General features: G+C 40.9%; 1 protein-coding gene across 6 annotated transcripts in view; it reads left to right on the top strand.

Moving 5' to 3' along the window:
* Positions 1-24245, top strand: part of VPS13D (vacuolar protein sorting 13 homolog D) — a 273484-nt gene that overhangs the window by 157518 nt on the left and 91721 nt on the right. For all 6 annotated transcript variants that reach the window (XM_027564854.1, XM_027564853.1, XM_027564852.1 and 3 more), the window contains 4 exons: positions 426-522; positions 2679-2827; positions 15176-15310; positions 16497-16664. In XM_027564854.1, the coding sequence (XP_027420655.1) occupies positions 426-522; positions 2679-2827; positions 15176-15310; positions 16497-16664 (549 nt within the window). The remainder of the gene's footprint in view (positions 1-425; positions 523-2678; positions 2828-15175; positions 15311-16496; positions 16665-24245) is intronic.

Here is a 24245-nt window from a genome sequence, read left to right as displayed (position 1 = left end):
CAGTGCTGGCTTGTCGGCAAAACGGGGGCTGAGAGCTTGCTCCTCGTATTTCTGGTCCGTTGTTACCAGGGCCAGTGGGGGCCGTGCCTGCATGTGGCCTCACATTCACAAGTCCAGGGCTACTCCTTGAACTAGACCCACGTGAACTCAGTAGCATGGTGCATCTATAAACGTTATCCTGACTGACAGGTGAATTGTCAGTTAAACATGGTGGATCGTGAATTCACCATGGTGGATCGCCTGTTAAACATCTTCTGGAATTTGGGGTTCATTATAACAATGGAGAGAGATGAAGCAGAAGAAAATTGGCAATATGATTATGAAATCACATTAAGAGACCATGCTGTACCATTGGGGCCTTCTTAGGTTGCAGACGAAAGTTCCTCTGACATTCACACTGTAAATCAGAATTTCTTTCTCTCTAGCACCTGATGGTCACGGCTCAGAGATTCACAGTACAAATTGAGGAGAAACTGCTCCTCAAGCTGCTGAGTTTCTTTGGCTACGATCAAGCCGAATCAGGTAATGTCCAATGTTCCAGGTTTGTATCTGGGAATTGGCCCTAGGGTGGCGTTTTTTAGTCTGCTTGTGAAAATAGGTAGCCTCTAGATGCCTGCCGAGCTCCCTCCCCAATTCGTGGTCTGAGTGGGGAAGCTAAGGCTTGGGGTCCCGTTCTCTTTCTCAGTGTTGCCCATTGACAGGCAGTGAGGTATACCTGCATACGGAGGGCCTTCCAGAACCCAAGCAAACTCAGGGCAAGCCTTTGGGAAGCAGTCTTTTGTTCCTCTTTGTTTCTTGTTTGTTTTTATTTTTTTTGACACATCTGCTTTAGGATGGCAGAAATGATATTATTCATTTAGCAGAGCACTTTGTTTCCTAACCTTTGTTTATTAAACAGACTCAGGGTCAAGAATCAGAAATCCCTTCAGCAGTTCCTTTGTTTTAGCTGAGGAAGAAAATTGGCCAGCCTCAACCCCTTAACTTTATATTTTTCACATCTATACCCTTATGCCTTAATTTAATTACAGAGGTTTCCAGTTATTTTACTATTTTTGGAGAGGGGAGTAAGATAAGCTATTAAAAAAACTAAATTTTCCAGTGATGCTCCAAAAATTATTTAGCTGTCGTCTCTTTGTTTTAGATCCTCACCATGGCCTTTCAAGACTGTTTATACAGCTTAGAAAGAAGTCAGTAATGCTTAATCTTTTGAAGACTAAATATTAAGCCTAAAGAAGTGATAAGATTGAGACTTTTTATGTTTATCTGCCCATGTTGGCTAGGGGGAAGAAAATTCCTGGGGATCTGTGAAATAGGAACATACATGCACACAGTGCAAGAAAAATGTTTTTGCTCTTTTTATCCCAGACTTAGAATTTAAGCTTTAAGCGTACTTGGGGTCAAGAGCGAAATCCTGTCTGTCTAATGCTGCGTTCTCCACTTTGGGTGGAAACGCCAGTGTGTGTTTGTATTCAGAAAGCCACTTGAGCCTGCTGCCAGGTATCTGCTCTCTTCGGGTAACTTCCTGGGAAGTTTTACTTTAAATTTGATTGGACATGCTCTTCTTGTAAGTTGCTCTAAATAAATTTCTCCCCATGCATTGTCTAGTGGATTTAGACTTTTATAAAATCCTTGTCTGCCTTTCACTGAGGAATCTTCTCCACTTTCTATAACTATTCCTGTTCCCTGAATACAGATAAGCCTGTCTTTGTTGTGCTACCTTTTTTTTGTTGTTGTTAAACCTATTCCCCTCTTTCTATAAATAGAACTATAAAAGCTTCCAGTGTAAATTTGTTTGATGTGTAGCTATGTATAGTCCCTTTGGTTTTATTTCTAAGGTGCATAAATCCAAGTGCAGATGAGCTGCCCACACAGATGTGGGGACCAGCATCGAGCTGAAGAGCACACTGCTGTGTGTTACTCATGTTTGTCCCTTTTACTTCATGAGATAACAAGTGACTAATCTGCTTCCATGTGCTGGTTAAGTGATGTCCGATGGGAATTCCCTGGCAATCCAGTAGTTAGATCTCTACACTCTTGCTACCAAGGGCCCAGGTTTGATCCCTGTTCAGGGCAGTAAGATCCCACAGGCTTCACAGTGTGACAAAAAATAAATAAATAAATAATGTCAACTCTTTGGGAGAGAGAGCATCCCTTGTGCCTATGTCGGTTCTTTATAGCCTGCAGCCTGTTTCTTTTTAAGACATTATGTTTTGCTCAGATTCATCATTTAATTGGTCATGTTCATTATGAGGAATGAAACTACGATCCAAGTACTTATTTTGATATCATTTTCTGAAATAAATTCAAATAATCTGGGTCATTTATAGTAATAATAATGATAAGGACAGGGTTTCTAGAAAGTGTGGTGCCCCATGACCTTTGACTTTCCCACCTGGATTATTTTTTCCAGAGATTATATCTGCCAGGTGGTGCAGAGTCGGAAATCAGTAGTTTAAGCTATTGTACTTTTTTGATAAACAACGTGAACCAGATCTGCTTTTATATAGAAGTGATATCAGGACGCTGTATGTATTACTGAACCCTGAAAAGCTAAATTTAGAGAGAGAAATGTTTTCATCTTCCTATGAGTTTCTTTTCAATGTGCCTGAAGTATTTGAATAATGAGACTTTTAAGGAGACTTATTTTTTAAAAAAAAACAATTCTGCCTTTGTGCCAGAGGTGGAAAAATATGATGAAAACCTCCATGAAAAGACAGCTGAGCAAGGCGGGACGCCAATCCGATACTACTTTGAGAATCTCAAAATCAGTATTCCCCAGATCAAGCTGAGCGTGTTCACCTCCAACAAGCTTCCGCTGGACCTCAAGGTGAGCTGCTCACCGGGGAAGTTCTGAAAACCACTTTTCCTGGGAAAAGAATGGATGTGCTTACTACCTGCCTTTTCCTGTCCAGCCTTATCATCTGTAGCAGATACTTTTACAGGTTTCCCTTTTTAAGACAGTTTATCAACTCGTACATGTATTTACAGTTGACCCTTGAGCAGCATGGGGGTTAGGAGCACCCATCCTCCTTGAACTTGAGAATCCACATAGAAGTTATCATTGGCCTTCTGCATGTGCGGTTCTGCAGCCAAGTGCATAGCACTGAAAAAAACCCACGTGTAAGTGGACGACGCAGTTCAAACCCATGTTGTTCAAGGGTCAGCTGTATCTTTTTTTTTTAATGTTGAAGTATAACTTTACTGAAGATTAAAGAGTAACAAAAGAATAAACACAGAATTACATAAAAATGCATCTGCCCTCTGCTTAGCCCTTGGCTTATCTCAGTGAGGCAAAAGCCCATTTCCTGGGCCGCCCCCAGACTCGAGACAAAAGCTGCAGCCCAGACAGTATCTTCTTTTCATGCCCAAGACCCACCTGCTCTCCTCCTCTCCTCCTAAGTATTCATCCCTTCTTGAATGGTCCACAGCAGAATTGTCTACCACCTTCAGGGACGACATGGTCACATACCCACTGAGATGTGGGGCCCCCACCTCACCGTACCAGCATGTGACCCTCCTACAGAGCATCTGGATGTGCACTTGACAGATGCAGTCTGTCTTTATTTTCTATAGTAAAATAAAGACAGATGCAGTCTGTGTTTATTTTCTACAGTAAAATCTATTAAAAATTAAGGGATGTTCCTCAAATTCTGATACAATATTTGACTCAAAAGTCCATATACATTTTCCCCCTATACTGAGTCGCCCCTTAGTGTATAAGAAATCAGAAATTTTAGAGATCCATGTGTCCTTAATGATCCCCTGCTTGATAAACAAGGATTTTGGAGTTCACAGGGCTTTGTCATTGAAGATAATATAGATAGGTGATGTAGAAATAGATAGGTAATGGTAGGAGCAGGAGGAGAACTGGGTGAATGTTGAAAAGCCTTTCCTTGGGTGGAGTCTCCATCTGCCTTCCTGCAGCTGGCACCCGTTACTTCTGGTTCTTTGCTCTGTTGCTCTTAAAGATGGTTACGATGGTGTCTGCCTCCTCACTAACCACCAGTCTAAGAGTCCTGCTGCCCTGTGCTGCCTCCTTGAAGATGCTGCAAGGTGGTTTCTCTTTCTGAGCAGAAGGAGATAGAGACATGAACAAATAAGTAGTAAAACTGAAGTCATAAATATACACACCTCTGGGTCTGCCCACGTCGCAGGCAAGTGAAGCAGCCCAGTGGGGGACGCAGCCCTCAGCGTGTACACAGCCCTCAGCGTGTGCACACTCCATCTGAAATGGGCAGTGCAGCTCAGCTCCAGCCTGTTGTCACGGGGTAATGTGAACCCAGAGCTGCCAGATCTTCGGAATTCTTAAAGTGAAGCCGGAAATCTGGACTTTTATGTGGAATCTCCTGGTCTTTAAGTGTTGGCAACCCATTTGAATTTTTTTGTTTTTGTTTTTCAACATTGTGGGCCTAACAAAACACATGTGCAGACCTCATGTGCCCCACGATTTGCCTGCTCACAACTTCCAAAATAGACTTAAATAGAAATAGGTAATAGGACAGTAGCCTGGTCCACATCAGGTCCTGTTTGGATCAGGACAGGACCAGGGTGATAGTTTCATTAAGGCAGCAAGTGGAGTGAGTGGGTTGGGAGGGCTGGTTGGGAACCAGGAGCTCCTGCAACCACCCTGAGAACAGCGCCTTCTCGATGGACTGTCCTGTTGGCTTAATTTGCTTTAACTTCATGTTCCCCAGGAGACTGAAGATACTTATAATCAGCATGGGAGTGGGGGAAAAACCGTGGGAAAACCACTATCTTGCTCATATTCACAAGTATCCACTTGACTTATGTGACCCTTCGGAATGGGTTTGTTTGATAAAGTATATATTCCCCCAGAACACTTGGCACTCGCCCAGCAAACCAATGTCAACTATTTCCTGAGAGTTAAGGACTTCTTGTTTTTTAAATCATCTTACTAAGAAACACAGACACCTAACTGTTCCCAGTAGAAAACTTCCCCCAAGACTGACAAATGCCGTGTGATTTTCTCCAGTTGAAGTGACTCCAGACCCCAAGTTCCAGGGTATTGACGCTCACCAGTTTGCTTTGGATGCAATAAACTAGGAATCATCGAGGTCTAATGTTTCATTTGACACTATACTGAAGGCCAAAGTTATGAGGTGTGGGCAGGGGACACCCTGAATGTGGTACGTTAATGTCTCACACCAGGTGGTGGGAATTGGGACATCAATATTAAATCCTCAGCTTGTGGAAGTCACCATTTCACTGTGTCTTGAGTTCTCCTCATGGAGTCTGGGACCCATAAAATAATGTCATTTATTCAAAGAGTTTTCTAACAGAGTAATATCCCTTGATGAGCAGCTCTTGGGAAGTGCAATCCTCTCTTTGAGATGACTAGATAACGGCTAAAAGAATGGAGTACCGTCCCAGAGCAGGAATCATGAGAGTCTGACTAAAAGGTCTTTGGTATTGAAGGAATAATTATCTTGATTCTCTTGACTCCAGACCAGAAATGAGGCTGTCAGAAGTCTCAGAGGGAAGTCTCTCCAGGTTTACAGTGAGGGTACATTATTGCCAGATAGAGTGTCTGTTCAGAGGACTCAGAGCAGTCTCACAGGTGCTATCTCGATTGGATTCCTTGCTCTGCGATGGAAGAAGGGGGAGATAATAGCTCCATCTCACAAATGCAGAAAGGAGAGCAGGGCATTCCCCACCCCCCATTCTCCATTATTCTTCTGAGTTTGCATGTTAGAGAGCAGCAGAGTGATATGGAAAATGCCAGGTAGTTTATGTGTTCTTTCGCCTTTTTTTTTTTTTAAGATCAAAAGAGTCCAGGAACCTTTAAAAGGTTTCACAAGGTGGCCTACAGCAGTCCTTTTCCCATTTAAAGCATTGGGGTATTACAAAAGAAGGGCTTTAATTGAGCAATCTAGTTTGGAAGAAAACCCACATTTTAATGGTCAGAGAGCAAGAGGGTGGGGGTAAGGGGGAATTTCAAACAAAGACACTATTTAAAAAGCCTAAAACTGTCTTCTCAAAGGCTTGAAATAATTTGTTGGGAAACTTCAGACCCTTTACTTTTTTCCTCCCCTCCCTAAATAAAAACCAGATTTGTTAAAAGGAAAAAAGATCCAGTATTGTTAATTGTATTTCAGAAAGTGCCAGAGAGGGAAATATCCCTGTAGTTTTTAAACATGGTCCCAAGAGGAAAATGGGCAAATACCCTGCTTCACATAAACAGTCTCTGTGTACCATAAATAAACCTTTAAAGAATGAATTCCAGACAGTTTGGTTTAGTGCAGGATAAACTGAGAAAGGAAAGGACGTGGCCCAGGGACTTGCTTGTCATCTGAGACCTTATGGCATATGGACAGGTATTTCTTCTTTAACTCTAAAGTTCCTGCAAGACTTCAGCAGGTTTTTTGTTTTTTTTTGGGTCTGGCGAAGGTAGGAATGGACAGTTTCCTATTTTTATGAGGAACTTATGAGCACAGATTGCCTTCTCCAGTGTCCATTTTATAACGGGAAACTGTCTGCTACTTGAGTAAATAAGCATCAACTTTGTACACTACTGTATTTGATTAGTCATTTAGTTACTGCAAGAAAAAGCCCCGATGGGCTCTTGCCCTCCAGTCTCCTGTGCTTTGACTCGCCAGAGTGACCTGAAGGTGGCAGAGTAACTCATACCAGTGTGCCACAGAGCAGCTTTCTCCACTGTGGGAGGCCCCACAGCAGTACCAGATAAAGATTACATTTTACTCAAAGGCCAGAATATTTCCTTGGTTCAGACAAAGTGTGTTAGCCACTCAGAAAGGGGATAGTGTCTCTCATGAAGGTTTTGACAGCTTAGTAGAGGTATTAAAGTCTTCTATGTATCAATATCATCTGTGGTTCTTCAGTGTTTGGCTGCAGTGAGGAAGTTGGGGTATAAAGCGTTTTGCCATCTCCTTTGTTTTGATCTCATTTCCTGTTCTCTGAGAAGAAAGTGAGGCTCAGAGTCGTATTACCAAAACAGAGTGCTGAACTGATGTTGGTACCTGGCTTTCCCAGCGTATTTATTGTTTGGTTCTGAGAAAAATGGTGAAGCCTGCTGGGCCTCAGTTTCTTTGTCAGAGAAATGGGGAAAATAGGGCCTGCTCACTTCATCATCACTCACCGTGTGGATGCGCAAGGTGTGCGTGAATGAGGAGCAGAACGTTTTTCAGGAGAAATAAAATAATCCCCTATTCTGGTCTTCATGCTTTCTACCAGATAGTCACAGTTGTGAAAATGAGCATGCTCAAATCTACGACCTACTAATTATCGGCTACAGGAGTTTAGGCCACCTACTTAATGTTTCTTTGGGGGTTGTTTTGTTGTTGTAGAGTGTTAGGCTGAATTAAAACTTGAGGATGCTCTTAATCTCCGAAATGTTTTATCCTGAAATTTTTTAGTAGGCTACTAGTGACTTCCCAAGGCACCAAGTGCGGTGGTACTCTTTCCTGTCCTATCTCTGGAAGGCCCTCTGCCATGTTTGATACTATGGACTGCCCTGTTCTTGACCATGTCCTTTCTGGTTCTCCTCTGACTCTTCTGTTTGTTTCATCTCTTCTCCCAACCCTATGTTTATCGAAAAGGGTCATTTTTTACCTAGTGGACTAAACTCTCTGGTCATATCACTTGTCCATTTTAAAAATAATTTTATTGGTCTTTTATCACTAATAATTTTAGAAGCTCTTTGTAGAAGTTTTGTTTTTGATGTAAGTTGCAAATATTCTTTCTCAGGTTTTTCACTTGTCTTTTTCCTTTGCTTTTGGTGTGCATATTGTTTTTTAACCATACAAAAGCTTTTTACTTTATGTTGTTGAATTTGTCAGTCTTTTTTCTTTTTGAATCTGAATTTCAACCCACTCTCTGGTTTTAAAAAATTGCATCTCGTTTTTCTTCAATTATATCATTTCATTTAAGCATACTCCTATTCCAAAAGAATTTAAGATAGACTCTGAAGATACATGCTGAAGGATTAAAAAATAAGAGAAAATGAAGTATAAAGTCCACTACATTGCATATGAGATTTTAATATAAAGCAGTTTTAATTCAATGGGGAATATATAGGTGTTCTAAAATGTTATTAGACTATCCAGATAGTGATATGGAAAAATATGAAGTTAAATTTGTTATCGCAGTCTACATAAGAATAAATTCCAAACAGATCAGAGATTTATTGACATTATTAGCATGAATGAAAAAGTGTTTTTATATTAAAAAAGGAGAGCACTTGGCCTGCTCTCTAAAATCCTTAAATGTCAATCATGTTAAATAAAAATATAATTGGAAAACAGACTATATCCAGAAATTGTTAACAGGCTTATAGCAGACCCAAATCAGCTGAGAACTACAAGAAAAGCTAGACAGAAAAAAGCCCAAAAGTCTGTTGAAGGTATTGGAAAGTTACCAAGTCAGTACTCGAGGGTCCACAACTTATGAGAGGAGAGAAACTCAATCAGGTGAGCTAAATATTAACTCTGGTTTTATTTTTGAGACAATTCTAATTGAGAAAGGTAGAGAAGTCAAGCAGAAAGCAGCTCTCAAAAGTCAGAGAATCGGAGTAAAGCTTTAGACAGTCTCATGGGGCTGGTCAAGCAAAAGCGAGACTCCGTTGCTACTAAGAGAGTTAGTTATTGAGGGCCTTGTATCTTTTTTTTTTTTTTTAATTGACATATAGTTGATTTACAATGCTATGTTAGTTTCATATGTAAAGCAAAGTCATTCAGTTATACATATATGTATTCTTTTTCATCTTCTTTTCCATTATAGGTTATTATGGCATATTGAATATAATTCCTTGTGCTATGTAGTAGAAACTTGTTTATTTGTTTTATATGTAGTAGTTTGTATCTGCTAATCCCAAACTCCTAATTTATCTTCCCCCAACCACTTTCCCCTTTGAGAACCACAAGTTTGTTTTCTATGTCTTTGAGTCTGTTTCTGTTTTGGAAATAAGTTCATCTGTATCATGTTTTAGATTCTATGTGTAAGTGATATCATATGATATTTGTCTTTCTCTAATTTACTTCACTTAGTATGATAAGCTCTAGGTCCATCTATGTTGCTGCAAATGGCATTATTTCATTCGTCGTCTTCTTCTATTTTTTATTGTTGCTGTTCACTCAGTTGTGTCTGACTCTTTGCGACCCCATGTGCTGCAGCACGCCAGGGTTTGCTGACCATCACCAACTTCTGGAGCTTGCTCAAACTCATGCCCATTGAGTCAGTGATGCCATCCAGCCATCTTGTCCTCTGTTGTCCCCTTCTCCTCCTGCCTTCAATCTTTCCCAGCATCAGATTGAATTTTTTTTATAGCTGAGTAGTATTCCATTGTATGTGTGTGTGTGTGTATATATATATATATCTTTATCAATTCATCTGTCAATGGATATTTAGGTTGCTTCCATGTCTTGACTATTGTAAACAGTGCTGCTGTGAACATTGGTGTGCATGTATCCTTTTCAATGAGTTTTCTCTGGATATATGCCCAGGAGTAGGATAGCTGGATCATATGGATCAAAAAACTAAAACTCTATTTTCAGTTTTTTAAAGAACCTCCATGTACTCTTCTCCATAGTGGCTGCACAAATTTGCATTCCCACCAACAGTGCAGGAGGGTTCCCTTTTCTCTACACCCTCTCTAGCATTTATTGTTTATCGACTTTTTAATGATTGCCATTCTGACTGGTGTGAGGTGGTATCTCATTATAGTTTGGATTTGCATTTCTCTAATAATTAGTGATGTTGAGCATCTTTTCATGTGCTTGTTGCCCATCTGTATGTCTTCTCTGGATAAATGTCTGTTTGGGTCTTCTGCCCATTTTCTGATTGGGTTGCTTGCTTTTTTGTTATTGAGTTGTATGAGCTGTTTGAATATTTTGGAAATTAAGCCCTTGTTGGTCTCATTGTTTGCAAGTATTTTCTCCCAGCCCATAGGTTGTCTTTTCATTTTATTGATGGTTTATTTTGCTGTGCAAGTTTGATTAGGTCCCATTTATTTATTTTTGCTTTTATTTCCATTGCCTTGGGAGACTGACCTAAGAAAACATTGCTACGATTTATGTCAGAGAATGTTTTGCCTATGTTCTCTTCTAGGAGTTTTATGGTGACATGTCTTATATTTAAGTCTCTAAGCCACTTTGAGTTTATTTTTGTGTATGGTGTGAGGGAGTGTTCTAACTTCATTGATTTACATGCGACTGTCCAGCTTTCCCAACACCACTTGCTGAGGAGACTGTCTTTTTTCCATTGTATATTCTTGCCTTCTTTGTTGAAGATTAATTGACCATAGGTGTGGAGGGGCTCATATCTTACACAGAAGGGACAGGCAGAACAAGGACCCCAATAGTCTTGAGCTGTTTATTTCTTGAAGCAGATGCCAATTTCTAAGTAGTCTAGGAGAAGCTAAGCAAAAAACAGCAGTCAAGAGGCTAACTAAATAGATCTTTTAGCAGTTTTATGGTGCTGGGGAGATTAAAAGTGGAGGGATGGAATTGGTTTTCAGTTGAGACTGCTGAAGGACTATACCAAACCTTATAAAGATGGAAACAGACCAAGATTATCTTTACTGTTGTTGTTCAGTTGCTCAGTCGTATCTTTGCGACCCCATGGACTGCAGCATGCCAGGTTTCCCTGTCCTTCACCATCTTTACAAAGACTGAAAGCCAGCCTTGAAAACACCAGTTGGATTAACCCCCTTTAACTGCCTTGTTGTTCAGTTGCTAAGTCATGCCCTGCTCTTTGCAACCTCATGGACTGCAGCACACCAGGCTTCCCTGTTCTTCACTATCTCCTGGAGTTTGCTCAAGCTCATGTCCATTGAGTCAGTGATGCCACCTAACCATCTCATCCTTTAATTGCCTGCCAAAGCTAAAGACTCATTTAAAATCTACACGTTTTTATACAAAAAGCATTCAATCACAAGTTACCAGGCCTACCAAGAGGAAAAATAGACACTAGAAACAGATAAATCAGATGTTGACATAATTAGACACATGATTTAAAATATTAATAATTATAAATGTGTTCAAGACACATTGGACAAAATATCATCAAATTAAATATAGCAGTGTATAAGAAGAAAAATACAGGTGACCCTTGAATTACATGGGTTTGATCTACATAGGCCAATAATATACTGATTTTTCCCAATCAATACAGCACTACACGATCATGGTTGGTCAAGTCTGTGGTTGTAAAACTGTGGATGTGGAAAGCTGACTATAAAGCTGTATGAGGCTTTTTGACTGTGTAGGGGATTGGCAGTCTTAACCCCCACATAATTCAAGGACTAATTGTATGAATATATTATAAGCAAGTCATATTTATTCCAGGAGTATAAGTTAATCCATCTGCCAATGCAGGGGATGCAAGAAATGCTAGTTGGATCCCTGGGTCAGGAAGATTCTTTAGAGGAGAAAATGGCAATCCACTCCAGTATTCTTGCCAGAAGAATCCTATGGACAGAGGAGCCTGGTGGGCTACAGTCCATGGGGTCACAAAGAATTGTACATGATTGAGCAACTGAGCACATGTGCTCACAAGTTAACATTTCCAAATAAATCATGTCATTCATTCAAAATGAAAGAATTAAAAAAATGGGCATATCTCAATAGTTGCACCAAAATCTTTTGACAAAATTCAGCATCCATTTATGAGAAGTCAGCAAGCAAAAAGTAGACAGGAACTGCCTTGATCTGACAATGTGTCTCCATGAGAAATCTACCCCAAATATACTCAGTGGTGGTCTGTTGAAAGCAAAAAGGGATGGCTATTATCCCCACTTCTGTTCACTGTTTTGCTAGAAATTCTAGCCAGCAAGATAAATAAATAATAGGTACAAACACTGGACAGGAAAATGTAAACTTTATTATTTGTAGAGAACATGATTACCTAGAAAATCTAAAACAATGTACAACTAAGTTATGAGAATGGATAAGTAAATTTAACAAGGTCCCTGAAGAAATTGTCAATTGTATTTCTAGTCAGCAGCAATTAAAAAGAAAAGGAAAATTTGAAGGATGCTTTTACAACACCATTTAAGAAAACATCAAATACAATATCATCTATTAACTGTGGAATGAATCAGGCCAAAACTGAGTAGTTTGAAACAACCATTTTATTTGTTCTCAACTCTGTGAGTCAGCAATTTGGACCGGACTTAGCTAGGTGCTGTGTTTGCTGGGCTCACCTGTAGTTATTGATGTAACTGCAGTCACCTGCCAGTCAACTGAGACCAAACAGTGTAAGGTGACCTTACGACCATGTCAGGCGCTTGTTGTTGGCTGTCAACAGAACCCCCTTCCACGTGGTCTCTGGTTTTCAAGGAAGCTAGACTTGGCCTCCTCACATCGTGGAAACATCAAAATGGATGAAGGAGATGCTCCAAGATTTCTTGAGGCCAAAGCTCAGAGATTGCTCAGTGTTACTTAGGTGGCATTTTATTGTTTAAAGTAAATTATAAGGTCAATGCAGATTCAGGTGAAGGGGAAATAGACTTCATTAATGGTAGAAGATGCAAAGAATTTGTGGCCATTTTTACTGTACCACTTGATGCCTAGGAATAAATCCAACAGTGTATACAAGACCTCTGCACAGAAAGCAATGAAATATTACTGAGAAAAATTTTTTAAATGAATAGATAAAGGGATGTACTATTACTATTAGACTTCAAAATTATTATAAAATTACAGTAATTAAGACAGTGTGGTATTGGCAGAAGACAGGGCAAAATGAGAATCCAGAAACAGACACATGAGTACAGTCACTTGACTTATGACAAAATTGCACTGTACCACGATAAGGGCAAGGGTGACCCTTCAATAAATATTATTAAGATGATAAGATACCTCCCTGGAAAGAATGCTTCTTGATCTCTGCTTTCAATATATATATATATTGTCATGTTCAAGTAGGTTGTAGATTTGATGTGAAGAGTAAAACAAAATTCTACAAGTAAATATATGCAAATATCTCTGACCTTAGTGTAGATAATTTCTTAACTACCAACATAGAATGTTCCCATCATAAAGGGAAAGATTGTTAAGTTGGATTTCATTAAAACTAAGAATATTTGCTGTCAAAAAGCACCAAAGAGTGGTAAGACAAGTCACGGAATGGGAGAGGATGTTTGCAATGCATTCATGAAACAGACTTGTATATAGAATGTATAAGAAAAACACCTACAAAACTATAAGGAAAAAACAGACAATCCACTGTGCAAATGAGAAAAAGCCTTGAGTAGGCACTTAACAAAAAAGTATATCCACAAGGCTGATGTGTATATTATCAGGTGCTTAATCTCATCCTTGAACAAGAAAATGGAAGTTAGAATCACACAGAGTTAGCATTACACACCCATCAGAACATTGTTTTTTTAAAAAGCTTTCTATACCAAGTGTTGGCGAGGATGTCGCCTAACAGGAAATTTCATAGGCTGCTTCAGGGGAGCCAAACCAGTTCAGCTGCTTTGGAAAACTGTTCGGCAGCATAGGCTAAGGTTGAACATGTATATTCTTTATGACCCAGCAGTTCCACTCCCAGGTAGATATTAAAAAAAAAAAAAAAGATGTGTACAAATGTGCCCCAAAAGACACATCCAAGAATGTTCATAAGAGCGCTATTCATAAAAAAAAAGTTGGAAACAGCACAACTGTCCATCAACAGCAGTGGTTGAATAAATTGTGTTTTATTCACATGTTGGAATAGTGCATAGCACTGACAGTTAGATTTAAACTGCAGCTGTGTGCAACAACCTAGTGACTTGCACAGACTTAACGTTGATGACAGAAGCCACATGCAACCACGTCCATACTGATGATTGCATTCAGGTAAAATTCAAAGCAGGAAAAACTCATCTGTAATGATAGAAGTCAAGACACAGTTGACCTTAGGGAACGAAGGAGTCGTGACCAAGAGTTCACAAGGGGGTGGTTGCTTCCAAGATAGGGATAATAACCACCTTTCTGGTCTAGGTGGTGGTTACTGGGTTGTGTTTCTGTTCAGTCGCTCAGTCGTGTCTGACACTTGGTGACCCCATGGACTGCAGCACACCAGGCTTGCCTGTCCATCACCAACTCCCGGAGCTTGCTCAAACTCATGTCCGTTGAGTCAATGATGCCTTCTGTCTTGTCCTCTGTTCCTCTTCTCCTCCTGCCTTCAATCTTTACCAGCATTGGGGTCTTTTTAATGAGTCAGCGCTTTGCATCAGGTGGCCAAAGTATTGGAGCTTCAGCTTCAGCATCAGTCCTTCTAATGAATATTCAGGATTGATTTCCTTTAGGATTGACTGGTTTGATCTCCTTGCAGTCCATGGGACTCTGAAGAATCTTCTCCAACACCACAACTCAAAAGCATAAATTCTTTGGTGTTCAGCCTTCTTTATGGTCCAACTCTCACATCTATACATGACTACTGGGAAAACCATAGATTCGACTATACAGACCTTTGTCAGCAAAGTAACATCTCTGCTTTTTAATACGCTGTTTGGATTTATCATAGCTTTTCTTCCAAGGAGCAAGCGTCTCTTACTTTCATGGCTGCAGTTATCATCTGCAGTGATTTTGGAGTCGAAGAAAATAAAGTCTGTCACTGTGGTTGTGTTTACTTGGAGAAACATCATTGAAACATTCATTTGATGAGTACACCTTTCCATATGAGTGGTATATTTCAGTCAAAAAGTAAAACATGGGACTTCCCTGGAGGTCCAGTGGTTGAGAATCTGCCTTCCAGTACAGGGGGACAAGGATCGATCCTTGGTTGGGAAGCTGGGGTCCCAGATGCCTCATGGCCAAAATACCACAACATAAAATCAATATTGTAATAAATTCAATGAAAGACTTTAAAAATGGTCTACATTAAAAAATCTGGAAAAAAAAGAAACAAAGTAAAACATGACAAACATATAGGTCCAAAACAGATCATAAAGAATTATGCTGTGAAGCTAAAGTATTTATTTCTATGTGAATAATATGTTACTTTGGATGATACGTGTGTGTGTGTATGTGTGTGTGTGTGTAGTGTGTTTCTTCCTAATGTTTACCTGGAAAATCCTTATTTATGAATATCATAATCTTGACTCCCATTGGAAAGTTGACATGACTTGTAGCTTTCATGGAATCCAGAACTACAGTACCGTGGAAGGCCATCGTATGGCTGAAGTGTGTTGTTGCCTTTCTTCCCTAACTAGGCCCTGAAAAGCACCTTGGGATTTCCATTGATTCGATTTGAAGACGCTGTGATCAATCTGGATCCATTCACTCGAGTGCATCCCTATGAGACCAAGGACTTCATCATCAATGATATCCTCAAACATTTCCAGGAGGTGAGCTTTGGAGTGGTACTCGGTGGCTGGAAGCACGAGCAGAATGCTTCTTTTAGTAGTTTGGGAATTCTGGTTACTGAGACGTTATTGCCAACATCCCAGCTGAACATTTCAGCCCTGACCATTGTGTTATGGGGTCAGGTCACAGCCCACGAAGTCCACGCACATCATGAAAATACCCAAACAGTGCCTCTGACTTACAAGCTGTTAGTCTTGTTTCTTAGAACTAGTCTCAGGACCTTCCACTAGATCAGTCACAACTCTTACCAAGAGTTTAATTGATGCTTTCATGATAACACAAGACTGTGAACTCTGTTTACCGGGCATGGGCTTACTTTCAACAACCACACCAGTGTTCTTGGAACATATGAGATCCTGCCCTAGAGATGAACTTAAATTTTTTTTTAATCAAGTTGGGCATTTTCCATTTTGCATTTATTATCCTGACTGCAAAGAACAAAATGCAAAGCCAACGCATACATACTCTTCAATGACTAGATAGGTCAAGATCATATCAAACTTATTAGCTATCAGAGGTGAAGTATGTCCTGTTCTTGTTGCCGCCTCTCCCTCTCCCTCTTCCTCTCCCTCCCCCTCCCCCTCTCCCTCCCCCTCCCCCTCCCTCCTTCCTTCCTTCCTTGACCTCGCTCACCAGTGATGTTTCTACTGCACTGTGAGGAGTATGGGATAGTGGATGTCACTGGACAGTGGAGTCAGGCTGTGGAGGTCCAGGAGGTTGGGGGGTGTGGAGTAGGTCTGAGCTTGCCTGCTCTATGCATACCGCTTGCTCCACAGACTCTGAGGGGCTCCACATCCCTCCCTCACTTTCTTTTTAAAATTCTCTCTGCTGCTTATTGATTTCATATTTATAGAACGATGGAAAGGAGAGTGCGATGTGCATACTAATAAATACTTGTAGAGTCTTTTCCTGTTTCATAGCTTTTTTCTTCTAAATGGCTTTGAAGAGTACATATGAGAGTATTGAGGATAACCTCTGGGATGTGTATTGGGAGAGGTTTAGGGTGGAGCTTAGGAAGGGCAGGAGCTCACAGTTGATGAGAAATAAAGAGCAATTGGTGGTGGGAATGGAGGGCAGGACTGATTTATAACCTTTTTGCTTGGGACACTCAACCTGCAGATGTAAAAAGAGGCTGGTCTTTTCTTCTCTCCCTGCTGCATTTGACAGGAACTCCTCAGTCAGGCAGCCCGGATCTTGGGGTCGGTGGACTTCCTTGGCAACCCCATGGGGCTTTTGAATGACGTTTCTGAAGGGGTGACTGGACTGATAAAGTATGGAAACGTTGGGGGCCTTATAAGAAATGTTACCCATGGAGTATCAAATTCTGCTGCCAAGGTAAGCAAATGGAGGTGTAGTTCCACTGGAATCAGCCTCAAGAGTCCTCTCCATTACTGTGGTTCTTTTATAATGAATAGGTTGTGAAAGTTGCATGCACAGCCTGGGCTTCACTGCCCGAATGCCCTGTCTTCCCCTCACCTCCTGTAACCAGGCCCCGGCCCGCCGAGCGCACCTCTGCACTGCCTCTGCTTCCTCCTCTCCGTCCCCACTGCCTCTGTCCATATGCTGGTTGTCTGTTTCCAGGGCCACTGTCATAGCCTCCTGGCCCCGGACTTCACCACAGCTTTCACAGTGCTGCCAGCATGAACTCACTTCTTATTTTATTTATGTAAGGATTTTTTGATGTGGACCATTTTTAAAGCCTTTATGGAATTTGTTGCAATACTGCTTCTGTTTTGGATTTTTGACCTCGAGGCATGTGGGATCCTAGCTTCCCAATGAGGATCAAACCCTTGCCCCCTGCGTTGCAAGGTGAAGCCTTAAACACTGGACCACCAGGGACATCCTTGAACTCTCTTTTTAAAACATAGTTTGATTGTGCCATTCTTCTGCCTAAAATCTACCAGTTATTCCGCACAGCTCACCGGATAAAATCCAAACTGAGGTACAGCCTTCCAGAGTGAAGCGAGCCTGTAAGTCCCCTGCAGGATGGCAACAATGTGATTCTCCTGTGTCTTGTGCTCTAGTTGGCTTTTTTGTGCATTGGCCTCCTGTTTGGTGGCCATCTTGTTATTCCACAGTTTAATTTTTGGCGGAAGCTGACGTTACATGTGAAGCTGGAAAAGGTGAAGGTAGTTGAAGGTGGTGGGGAGGGGGGTTGCCATTTCATAACATACAAAACGCATCTAAAGACTCTGCTTTCCTCCCCTTCCTGTCAGCTCACCGTAGAGTCCTTTTAGAGACCGTCCTTTTCATGAATGAACGAGCGTTGGGAAAGCACCTGTACTCCCCACTTGTTTACTGTAGTGCGTTGCCGTGGCAAAGTCACAGGCCCATTTGTGTCATGACCATGAGGATGGTGGCTTCAGTGTAGAGAGCCATTCAGGTGCCACATGGGAATTCGTGATTACAAGCAGGGAAGGAGATGGAATTGAACAGCCAACATTTCTGTGTTGCGAAACACTCTTGGTAACAGTGTATGCAAGTTGGAAATTTATTCCTGTTTTCCACACGCTTTCCTAGGGATGATGGTCCTTTAATCAGATCAGTTTCTTCAGTACCAGCAGATCTCTTTTTATTGCGCCTCACAGATTGTTTACAGTTGTTTACAAATTGAAGGCTTGTGGCAGGCCTGCGTGTCCAGCAAGTCTGTCAACACCATTTTTCCAACAGCATCTGCTCACTTTGTGTCTCTGTCACATTTGGTAATTCTTGAAATATTTCAGTCTTCTTCATTATGATTATATTTGTTGTGGTGATAAGTGATCTTTGATGTTAATTTTGCAAAAAGATTATGATTCACTGAAGACTTGGATGGTGGTTAGCATTTTTTAGCAATAAGGTATTTAAAAAATTAAGATAGGTGCCTTATATTTTTAGACACAGTGCTGTCGTGCACTTGATCAACTGCACTGTTGTATAAACATGACTTTATGTTCATTGGGAAATCAAAAAATCTGTGCAACTCACTTTATTGCAATATTTGCTTTATTGTGGTGGTCCAGATCGAAACCCACAGTCTCTCTGAGGTATGCCTGTGCTGGACTTAGAGTTAAACCAGAACAAAATGTACTGTTTGACTTGTGGTTCAAAACAGGCAGTACTCTTACTTTTAGAGAAAGGGTGTAATGTAGAGAAGCAAGAGACTTTCTAAATCCTGGTTTAGAAACACACTCAGGGTCAAAGTCTGAATGAGTCTGCACATTTCTGCCTTGAATCGTTGCCTCTGCTTCCCTTGGACCTTCAACCCTGAAGCAACATAAAAGTGGGACAGGTTCCTCAGTGTTCTCTTAGCTACTGAACTGGTTATAAAATTATGCACTTAACATATTTACTTCTGTGCACCTGTAGCTTATATAACTTTGTGCCTCAGCTATACTTCAAAAAAAAAATTTAATGTAAATGCTTAGTTTAAGGATCTTACTTAATTTTTTAAAACTAATTAACATAGGACAGTGTCTTTGTTTTTATACTTAGTTTTTTATTTTTGTTCCCCTGGGCTTTGTTTTCACTTGAAAAATACAAGACACATCATTTATTTAGAGGTCTTCCTTAACCTGGAATATGCCCTGACATTATGGCTTACTGTGAAAATAAAGTTAGGTATGACATTACAAAAATTTTGAAAAACACAGACTGAACAAGAGAAAGGGGTTTTCATTTTGACTCTTTGGTTTGCATCAATGTAAAATCTTTAGACTTTGGTCACCAGTAAACCATTGTGCTGTGCTAAGTTGCTTTAGTCATGTCTGACTCTGTGTGACCATAGCCCATGAGGCTCCTCTGTCCATGGGATTCTCCAGGAAATAATACTGGAGTGGGTTGCCATGCCCTCCTCCACAGGATCTTCCCAACCCAGGGACTGAACCCATTGTCTCTTAATGTCTCCTGCATTGGTAGGTGGGTTCTTTACTACTAGCGCCACCTGGGAAACCATTAATGCCCTTGAAATGAAAACCAGTGTCTTATGGTCTACGGGGGGTGGGTCTCAGGCTCTGGGAGTGGGAGAGCCACACTCCGTTGGGCCAGTTTGGCCATTAGGACCCTCTGGCTACCTTGTGGTTGAGAATGAAGATGTGGGGAATTTGCCCCAACTCTTCTTGCCTGGAGAATCCCAGGGATGGTGGGGCCTGGTGGGCTGCCGTCTATGGGGTCGCACAGAGTCGGACACGACTGAAGCGACTTAGCAGCAGCAGCAGTAGCTCCACAGGTGAGACTGGGTGCCTTTTTCCAGAGTTTTTCTGCAACATCCCCATGGAAAGGGTCGGCCCTTTCTTTAATTCTCTCTCATTCAGGGGCATCTCATTTATCTCCAGGTTCCTCTGTTTCCCCTGGAAAAACTTTTTGAAGCTTGAGGGTCAGAGTAAGAATATAACTTGAGCAGAAGGGAAGGCAGAATACTTCTTGCCTCTGTTCTCACCCCTAAGTCCATCCAAAGGCCTGGGTGGCAGTGTGCCTGTGTTTGCTGGATATCGTGCTTTATCTTGTTGTTGGATTTGCATAAGGGTACTTGAGTGGGAACCCTGCCTCCCAGAGGGTTGGTGTCCTTCTTCATGTTTTTTCTTGCCTTTAGTGAGCTAATCAGAGTGGGCATCACAGACTGCTACTCAGAGGAATAGCTGTGTAATTTATTTTGATACCCCAAACCCTGGATGTGCTATAGCAATTAGTCCACATTATCTATCATGAGAAAGCAAAGAAACTTAAAATTACCACTTCCTTTTGGAAATGGTAGCGTCAAAGACCAGGTCTGTCCGCTGAATGCCCATTCAGGTCATCTGTGATTCTGCATGTATGCAATTTGGCTGCAGATCTCCGTTTTCTTGTAGTTTTGTGGGTTGCAATCAGACCTTTCATGTTGCTTTGGGGGAATGTTTTGTTTGCTTTTCTGTGTATACAAGAAGAGTTTAAGGAAGTGCAAATGACCACAGTAATCAACTGTTGGCCTGTGGGAAGTATTCCTTTAAAGAGTGCCTGAGTTCCAGTGATTAAAGAACGGGGTCAGACAAGGCAGAACTGCACCTCACCAAGCCCCCTCCCACCAGCCCCTCTTGGCTGCAAAGTCCAAAGGGCTTGGTTTAGTCGGCTTTGGATGGAGTGGAATAGCCCCATAAACCTCTTAAAATTAATTATAAATATTGTGTGTGTGTATTTTCTTGGAACAAAGATCTGAAGTTTTTATTGGATTGTCAGAGACTTCATGCCTCTTGAGATCATAAGTCACTATTGCAGACATAGGGTTGAGTGCTGAAGGCACCTAGTAGTCAAAAACCTGGGTTCTGCCCATTCCTGCTTTTAAATAACCTACCTGTCTGTCTCAAGAGATTTTAGTCTTTTGTTTTTGTTTTGTTTAACCTGTAAGAAGGTGTTGGTACTTTGCCTTATCTCCACTGACCCGAGGAGCAAAGGAGATGAAGAGGTAACAACCCTCTCCCTCGAGTTAAAAGGAAAACCATTCTGTCATAAGAAGGTAATAGATCTGCAGGTCTTAGTTGTCTGTGGGTAGATATGAATTCTTCACAGAACATTTTTAATCTCCAGTCTATCATGTCCACTTCTGGAATTTCTTATTATATTTTAAACTTTTGTTTACCTTATTTACTGTTAGCATCAAGGAGGTACAACTAGGAGGTAATCTCTGCCTTGTATCCCCTTTATTTCTCTTAGCCTCTTCTTCTGGTCTCCAAACCCCCAGAAATCACCTATGGATTCCAGATCAAAGGTGATATGATTTAGGGTTAGCCACCAAGCTGTGAGCATCTGTCCATGATCCCTTTGCCTGGATCTTGACAAAAGAACTCACACCCTTTGAGTAGAACTCAGAGATCTGATCCTGTTCCTAAGGCCATGACAAGATGGTTACTCCTGGAATCCTTTCTAGGAATATGATTTATTTAAGAAAGGCACAGCATTTCAGATTCTAAAACCTTGTCAGAGGAGCAGGTTTCTCTCTGCAACATGAATGAAAAAAGCATACTTTTCCCTTGTTGGGTGTCATTTGAATATAAGACCCTCTAACCTCTCTGAAAGCCAGAGAATTCACGGCGGGGGGACATCCATTGAACAAATTTCCTCTCTTAGACTCTCATTCCCTTCTCTCTGTAATTATTTTGTGATTATTTTCATTATTTATAGGAAAATTGCATAGTTATTCTTAAATTTTTTTTTTAAGTTCTTTGTAAACTAAGAAAGTCTCAGATGTTAATAGTAGAACAAATGATTCCATTCTCTTTTCTGCCCCTGTAGAAACTCAGTGTTTTCTCTGCACAGCTGTCATCTGGTCTTCCTAAGGGAAGAAAGCCAATAGCATAATTTCTTCCAGCAAAGGAGTGGAGTACTTTTGATCATCATCATCTGCTCTGTCCCACTTTCCATCCCTCTCTTTGTGTCCTCATCAAGGCAATATAAGACGCTCTTCATCTTGGGTACTTTTCTGATCCCAGTAATGTTTTGACTCTACACTCATGAATGCAAATATTTTAATAACTTTCTCTGTAAAAACATTAATTTATATATTTTTAATTGGAGGATAATTTCTTTACAATTTTGTGTTGGTTTCTGTCATACATCAACATGAATCAGCCATAGGCATACATATGTCCCCTCCCTCTTGAACCTCCTTCCCACCTCTCACCCCATCCCACCCCGCTAGGTTGTCACAGAGCACTGCGTTGAGCTCCCTGTGTCGTGCAGCAAATCCCCACTGACTATCTGTTTTACATAGCGTGATGTGTATGTTTCCATGCAGCTGTCTCAGTTTGTCCCACCCTCTCCTTCCCCCACTGTGCACACAGACTGCTCTCTATGCCTGCATCTCTGTTGCTACCCTGCAGATAGGTTCATCAGTATCATCTTTATAGATTCCATGTATATGCGTTAATATAGAATGTTTGTTCTTCTCTTTGTGACTTCTTGTTCAGTCGCTAGTCATGTCTGGCTCTTTGTGACCCCATGGACTGCGGTACACCAGGCTTCCCTGTCCTTCACTGTCTCTCAGAGTTTGCTCAATTCATGTACATTGCGTCAGTGATGCTATATAACCATTTCATCCTCTACTGCCCCCTTCTCTTCTGGCCCTCAGTCTTTCCCAGCATCAGAGTCTTTTCCAATGAGTCAGCTTTTTGCATCAGGTGCCCAGAGTATTGGAGCTTCAGCATCAGTCCTTCCAATGAATATTCAGGGTTGATTTACCTTAGGATGAACTGCTTTGGTCTCTTTTCTGTCCAAGAGACTCTCGAGAGTCTTCTCTGGCACCACAATTCAAAAGCATCCATTCTTCAGCGCTCAGCCTTCTTTATGGTCCAACTGTCACATTTGTCCATGACTACTGGAAAAACCATAGCTTTGACTACATGGACCTTTGTCAGCAAAGTGATGTCTCTGCTTTTTGATACACTGTCTAGGTTTGTCATAGCTTTCCTTTCAAGGAGCAAGTGTCTTTTAATTTCATGGCTGCAGTCACTGTTCACTGTGATTTTGGAGCCTCAGAAGAGAAAATCTGTCACTGCTTCTACTTTTTCCCCTTCTATTTGCCGTGAAGTGATGGGACTTGGTGCCACGGTCTTAGTTTTTTGAATGTTGGGTTTTAAACCAGCTTTTCCACTCTCCTCTTTCACTCTCATCAATAGTTCTTCTTCAGTTAGTTCTTCACTTTCGGCTTTTAGAGTGGTATCATCTGCATATCTGAAGTTGTTGGTATTTCTCCTGGCAATTTTGATTCCAGCTTGTGATTCATCCAGCCCAGCATTTCACATGATGTACTCTGCATGTACTTTCTGACTTACTTCACTCCATAATAGGCTCTAGTTTCATCCACCTCATTAGAACTCACTCAAATGCATTCCTGTTTATGGCTGAGTAATATTCCATTGTATATATGTAACACAACTTCTTTATTCATTCTTCTGTCAATAGACATCTAAGTTGCTTGCATCTCCTTGCTGTTGTAAATAGTGCTGCAGAGAACATTGGGGTACGTGTGTCTTTTTCAGTTATAGTTTTTGCCTGTTTTTGACTAAGAGTTTTTTCATCAAAGTCAGTTATTGTTCATGGAATTTAAATTTTTGTTCCATATTCACTAAAGGTTAGTTTTACTGATAACTTTTAGAGTTGTGTGATGGGTTTATTTCTCTCTTTGACTTTGGAGCATTTAATTTCTACCAAGCTCAGACTTCCCAGCTCAAATTCTACAGATCTAAATTTTTGTCAAGGAAATATGAAATTTCTCTTAGTTTTAGTTAATAACATTTTATTCTATATAGCTTTAGCCATTGTTTTATTGTTTTAAATCAGTTTTGTTTGTTGTGAATTGGATAAAGACCTAATATGTTTCTTGGTACAGGCAGCATTAGTAGGAGAAAGATGCAGGAACAAGGTTGAAACTCCCTGTCTCTTTATGGAGAACATACTCACTCATAAACATTAATTGAACATCTTCTCTTTGTCAGGCCTTCTTCTAGGCTTCTTATATACATTGTCTTGTGTATGTTAAGCTCTATTTTTCAAATCAGGAAACTGAGACTTAAAGAGATTTTTTCAAGGTCGTGCAACTAAAAATGACAGGAATGATATGAAACCAAGTCCAGCTAATTCTAAAGACCTTGTTTTTTCCCCTGTATGTTGTTTCTCCTTTGTGTGTATGAGGCTTTCTTCCAGGCACTAGAGAGACCATGAAAAATTAATTACTGTTAGTTTTCCACCAGAAGCTTATTACTTGACATCACTTGGTTAGCTTGTAAGATGACCGCTGTCACATCACCTCTGTCATAAAGCAGGCTCTCAGGGAATGGTGCTGGTTGTGGCCATTCTTGGGGCTACCCTGATGGCTCAGAGGTAAAGAATCCGCCTGCCAGTGCAAGCGATTCAAGTTTGATCCCTGGGTTGGGAATATCCCCTGGAGGAGGAAATGGCAGCTGATTC

This window comes from Bos indicus x Bos taurus, chromosome 16, assembly GCF_003369695.1.
Source record: "Bos indicus x Bos taurus breed Angus x Brahman F1 hybrid chromosome 16, Bos_hybrid_MaternalHap_v2.0, whole genome shotgun sequence".
Lineage (NCBI taxonomy): Eukaryota > Metazoa > Chordata > Mammalia > Artiodactyla > Bovidae > Bos > Bos indicus x Bos taurus.
This window is presented reverse-complemented; position numbering and strand designations above follow the sequence as displayed.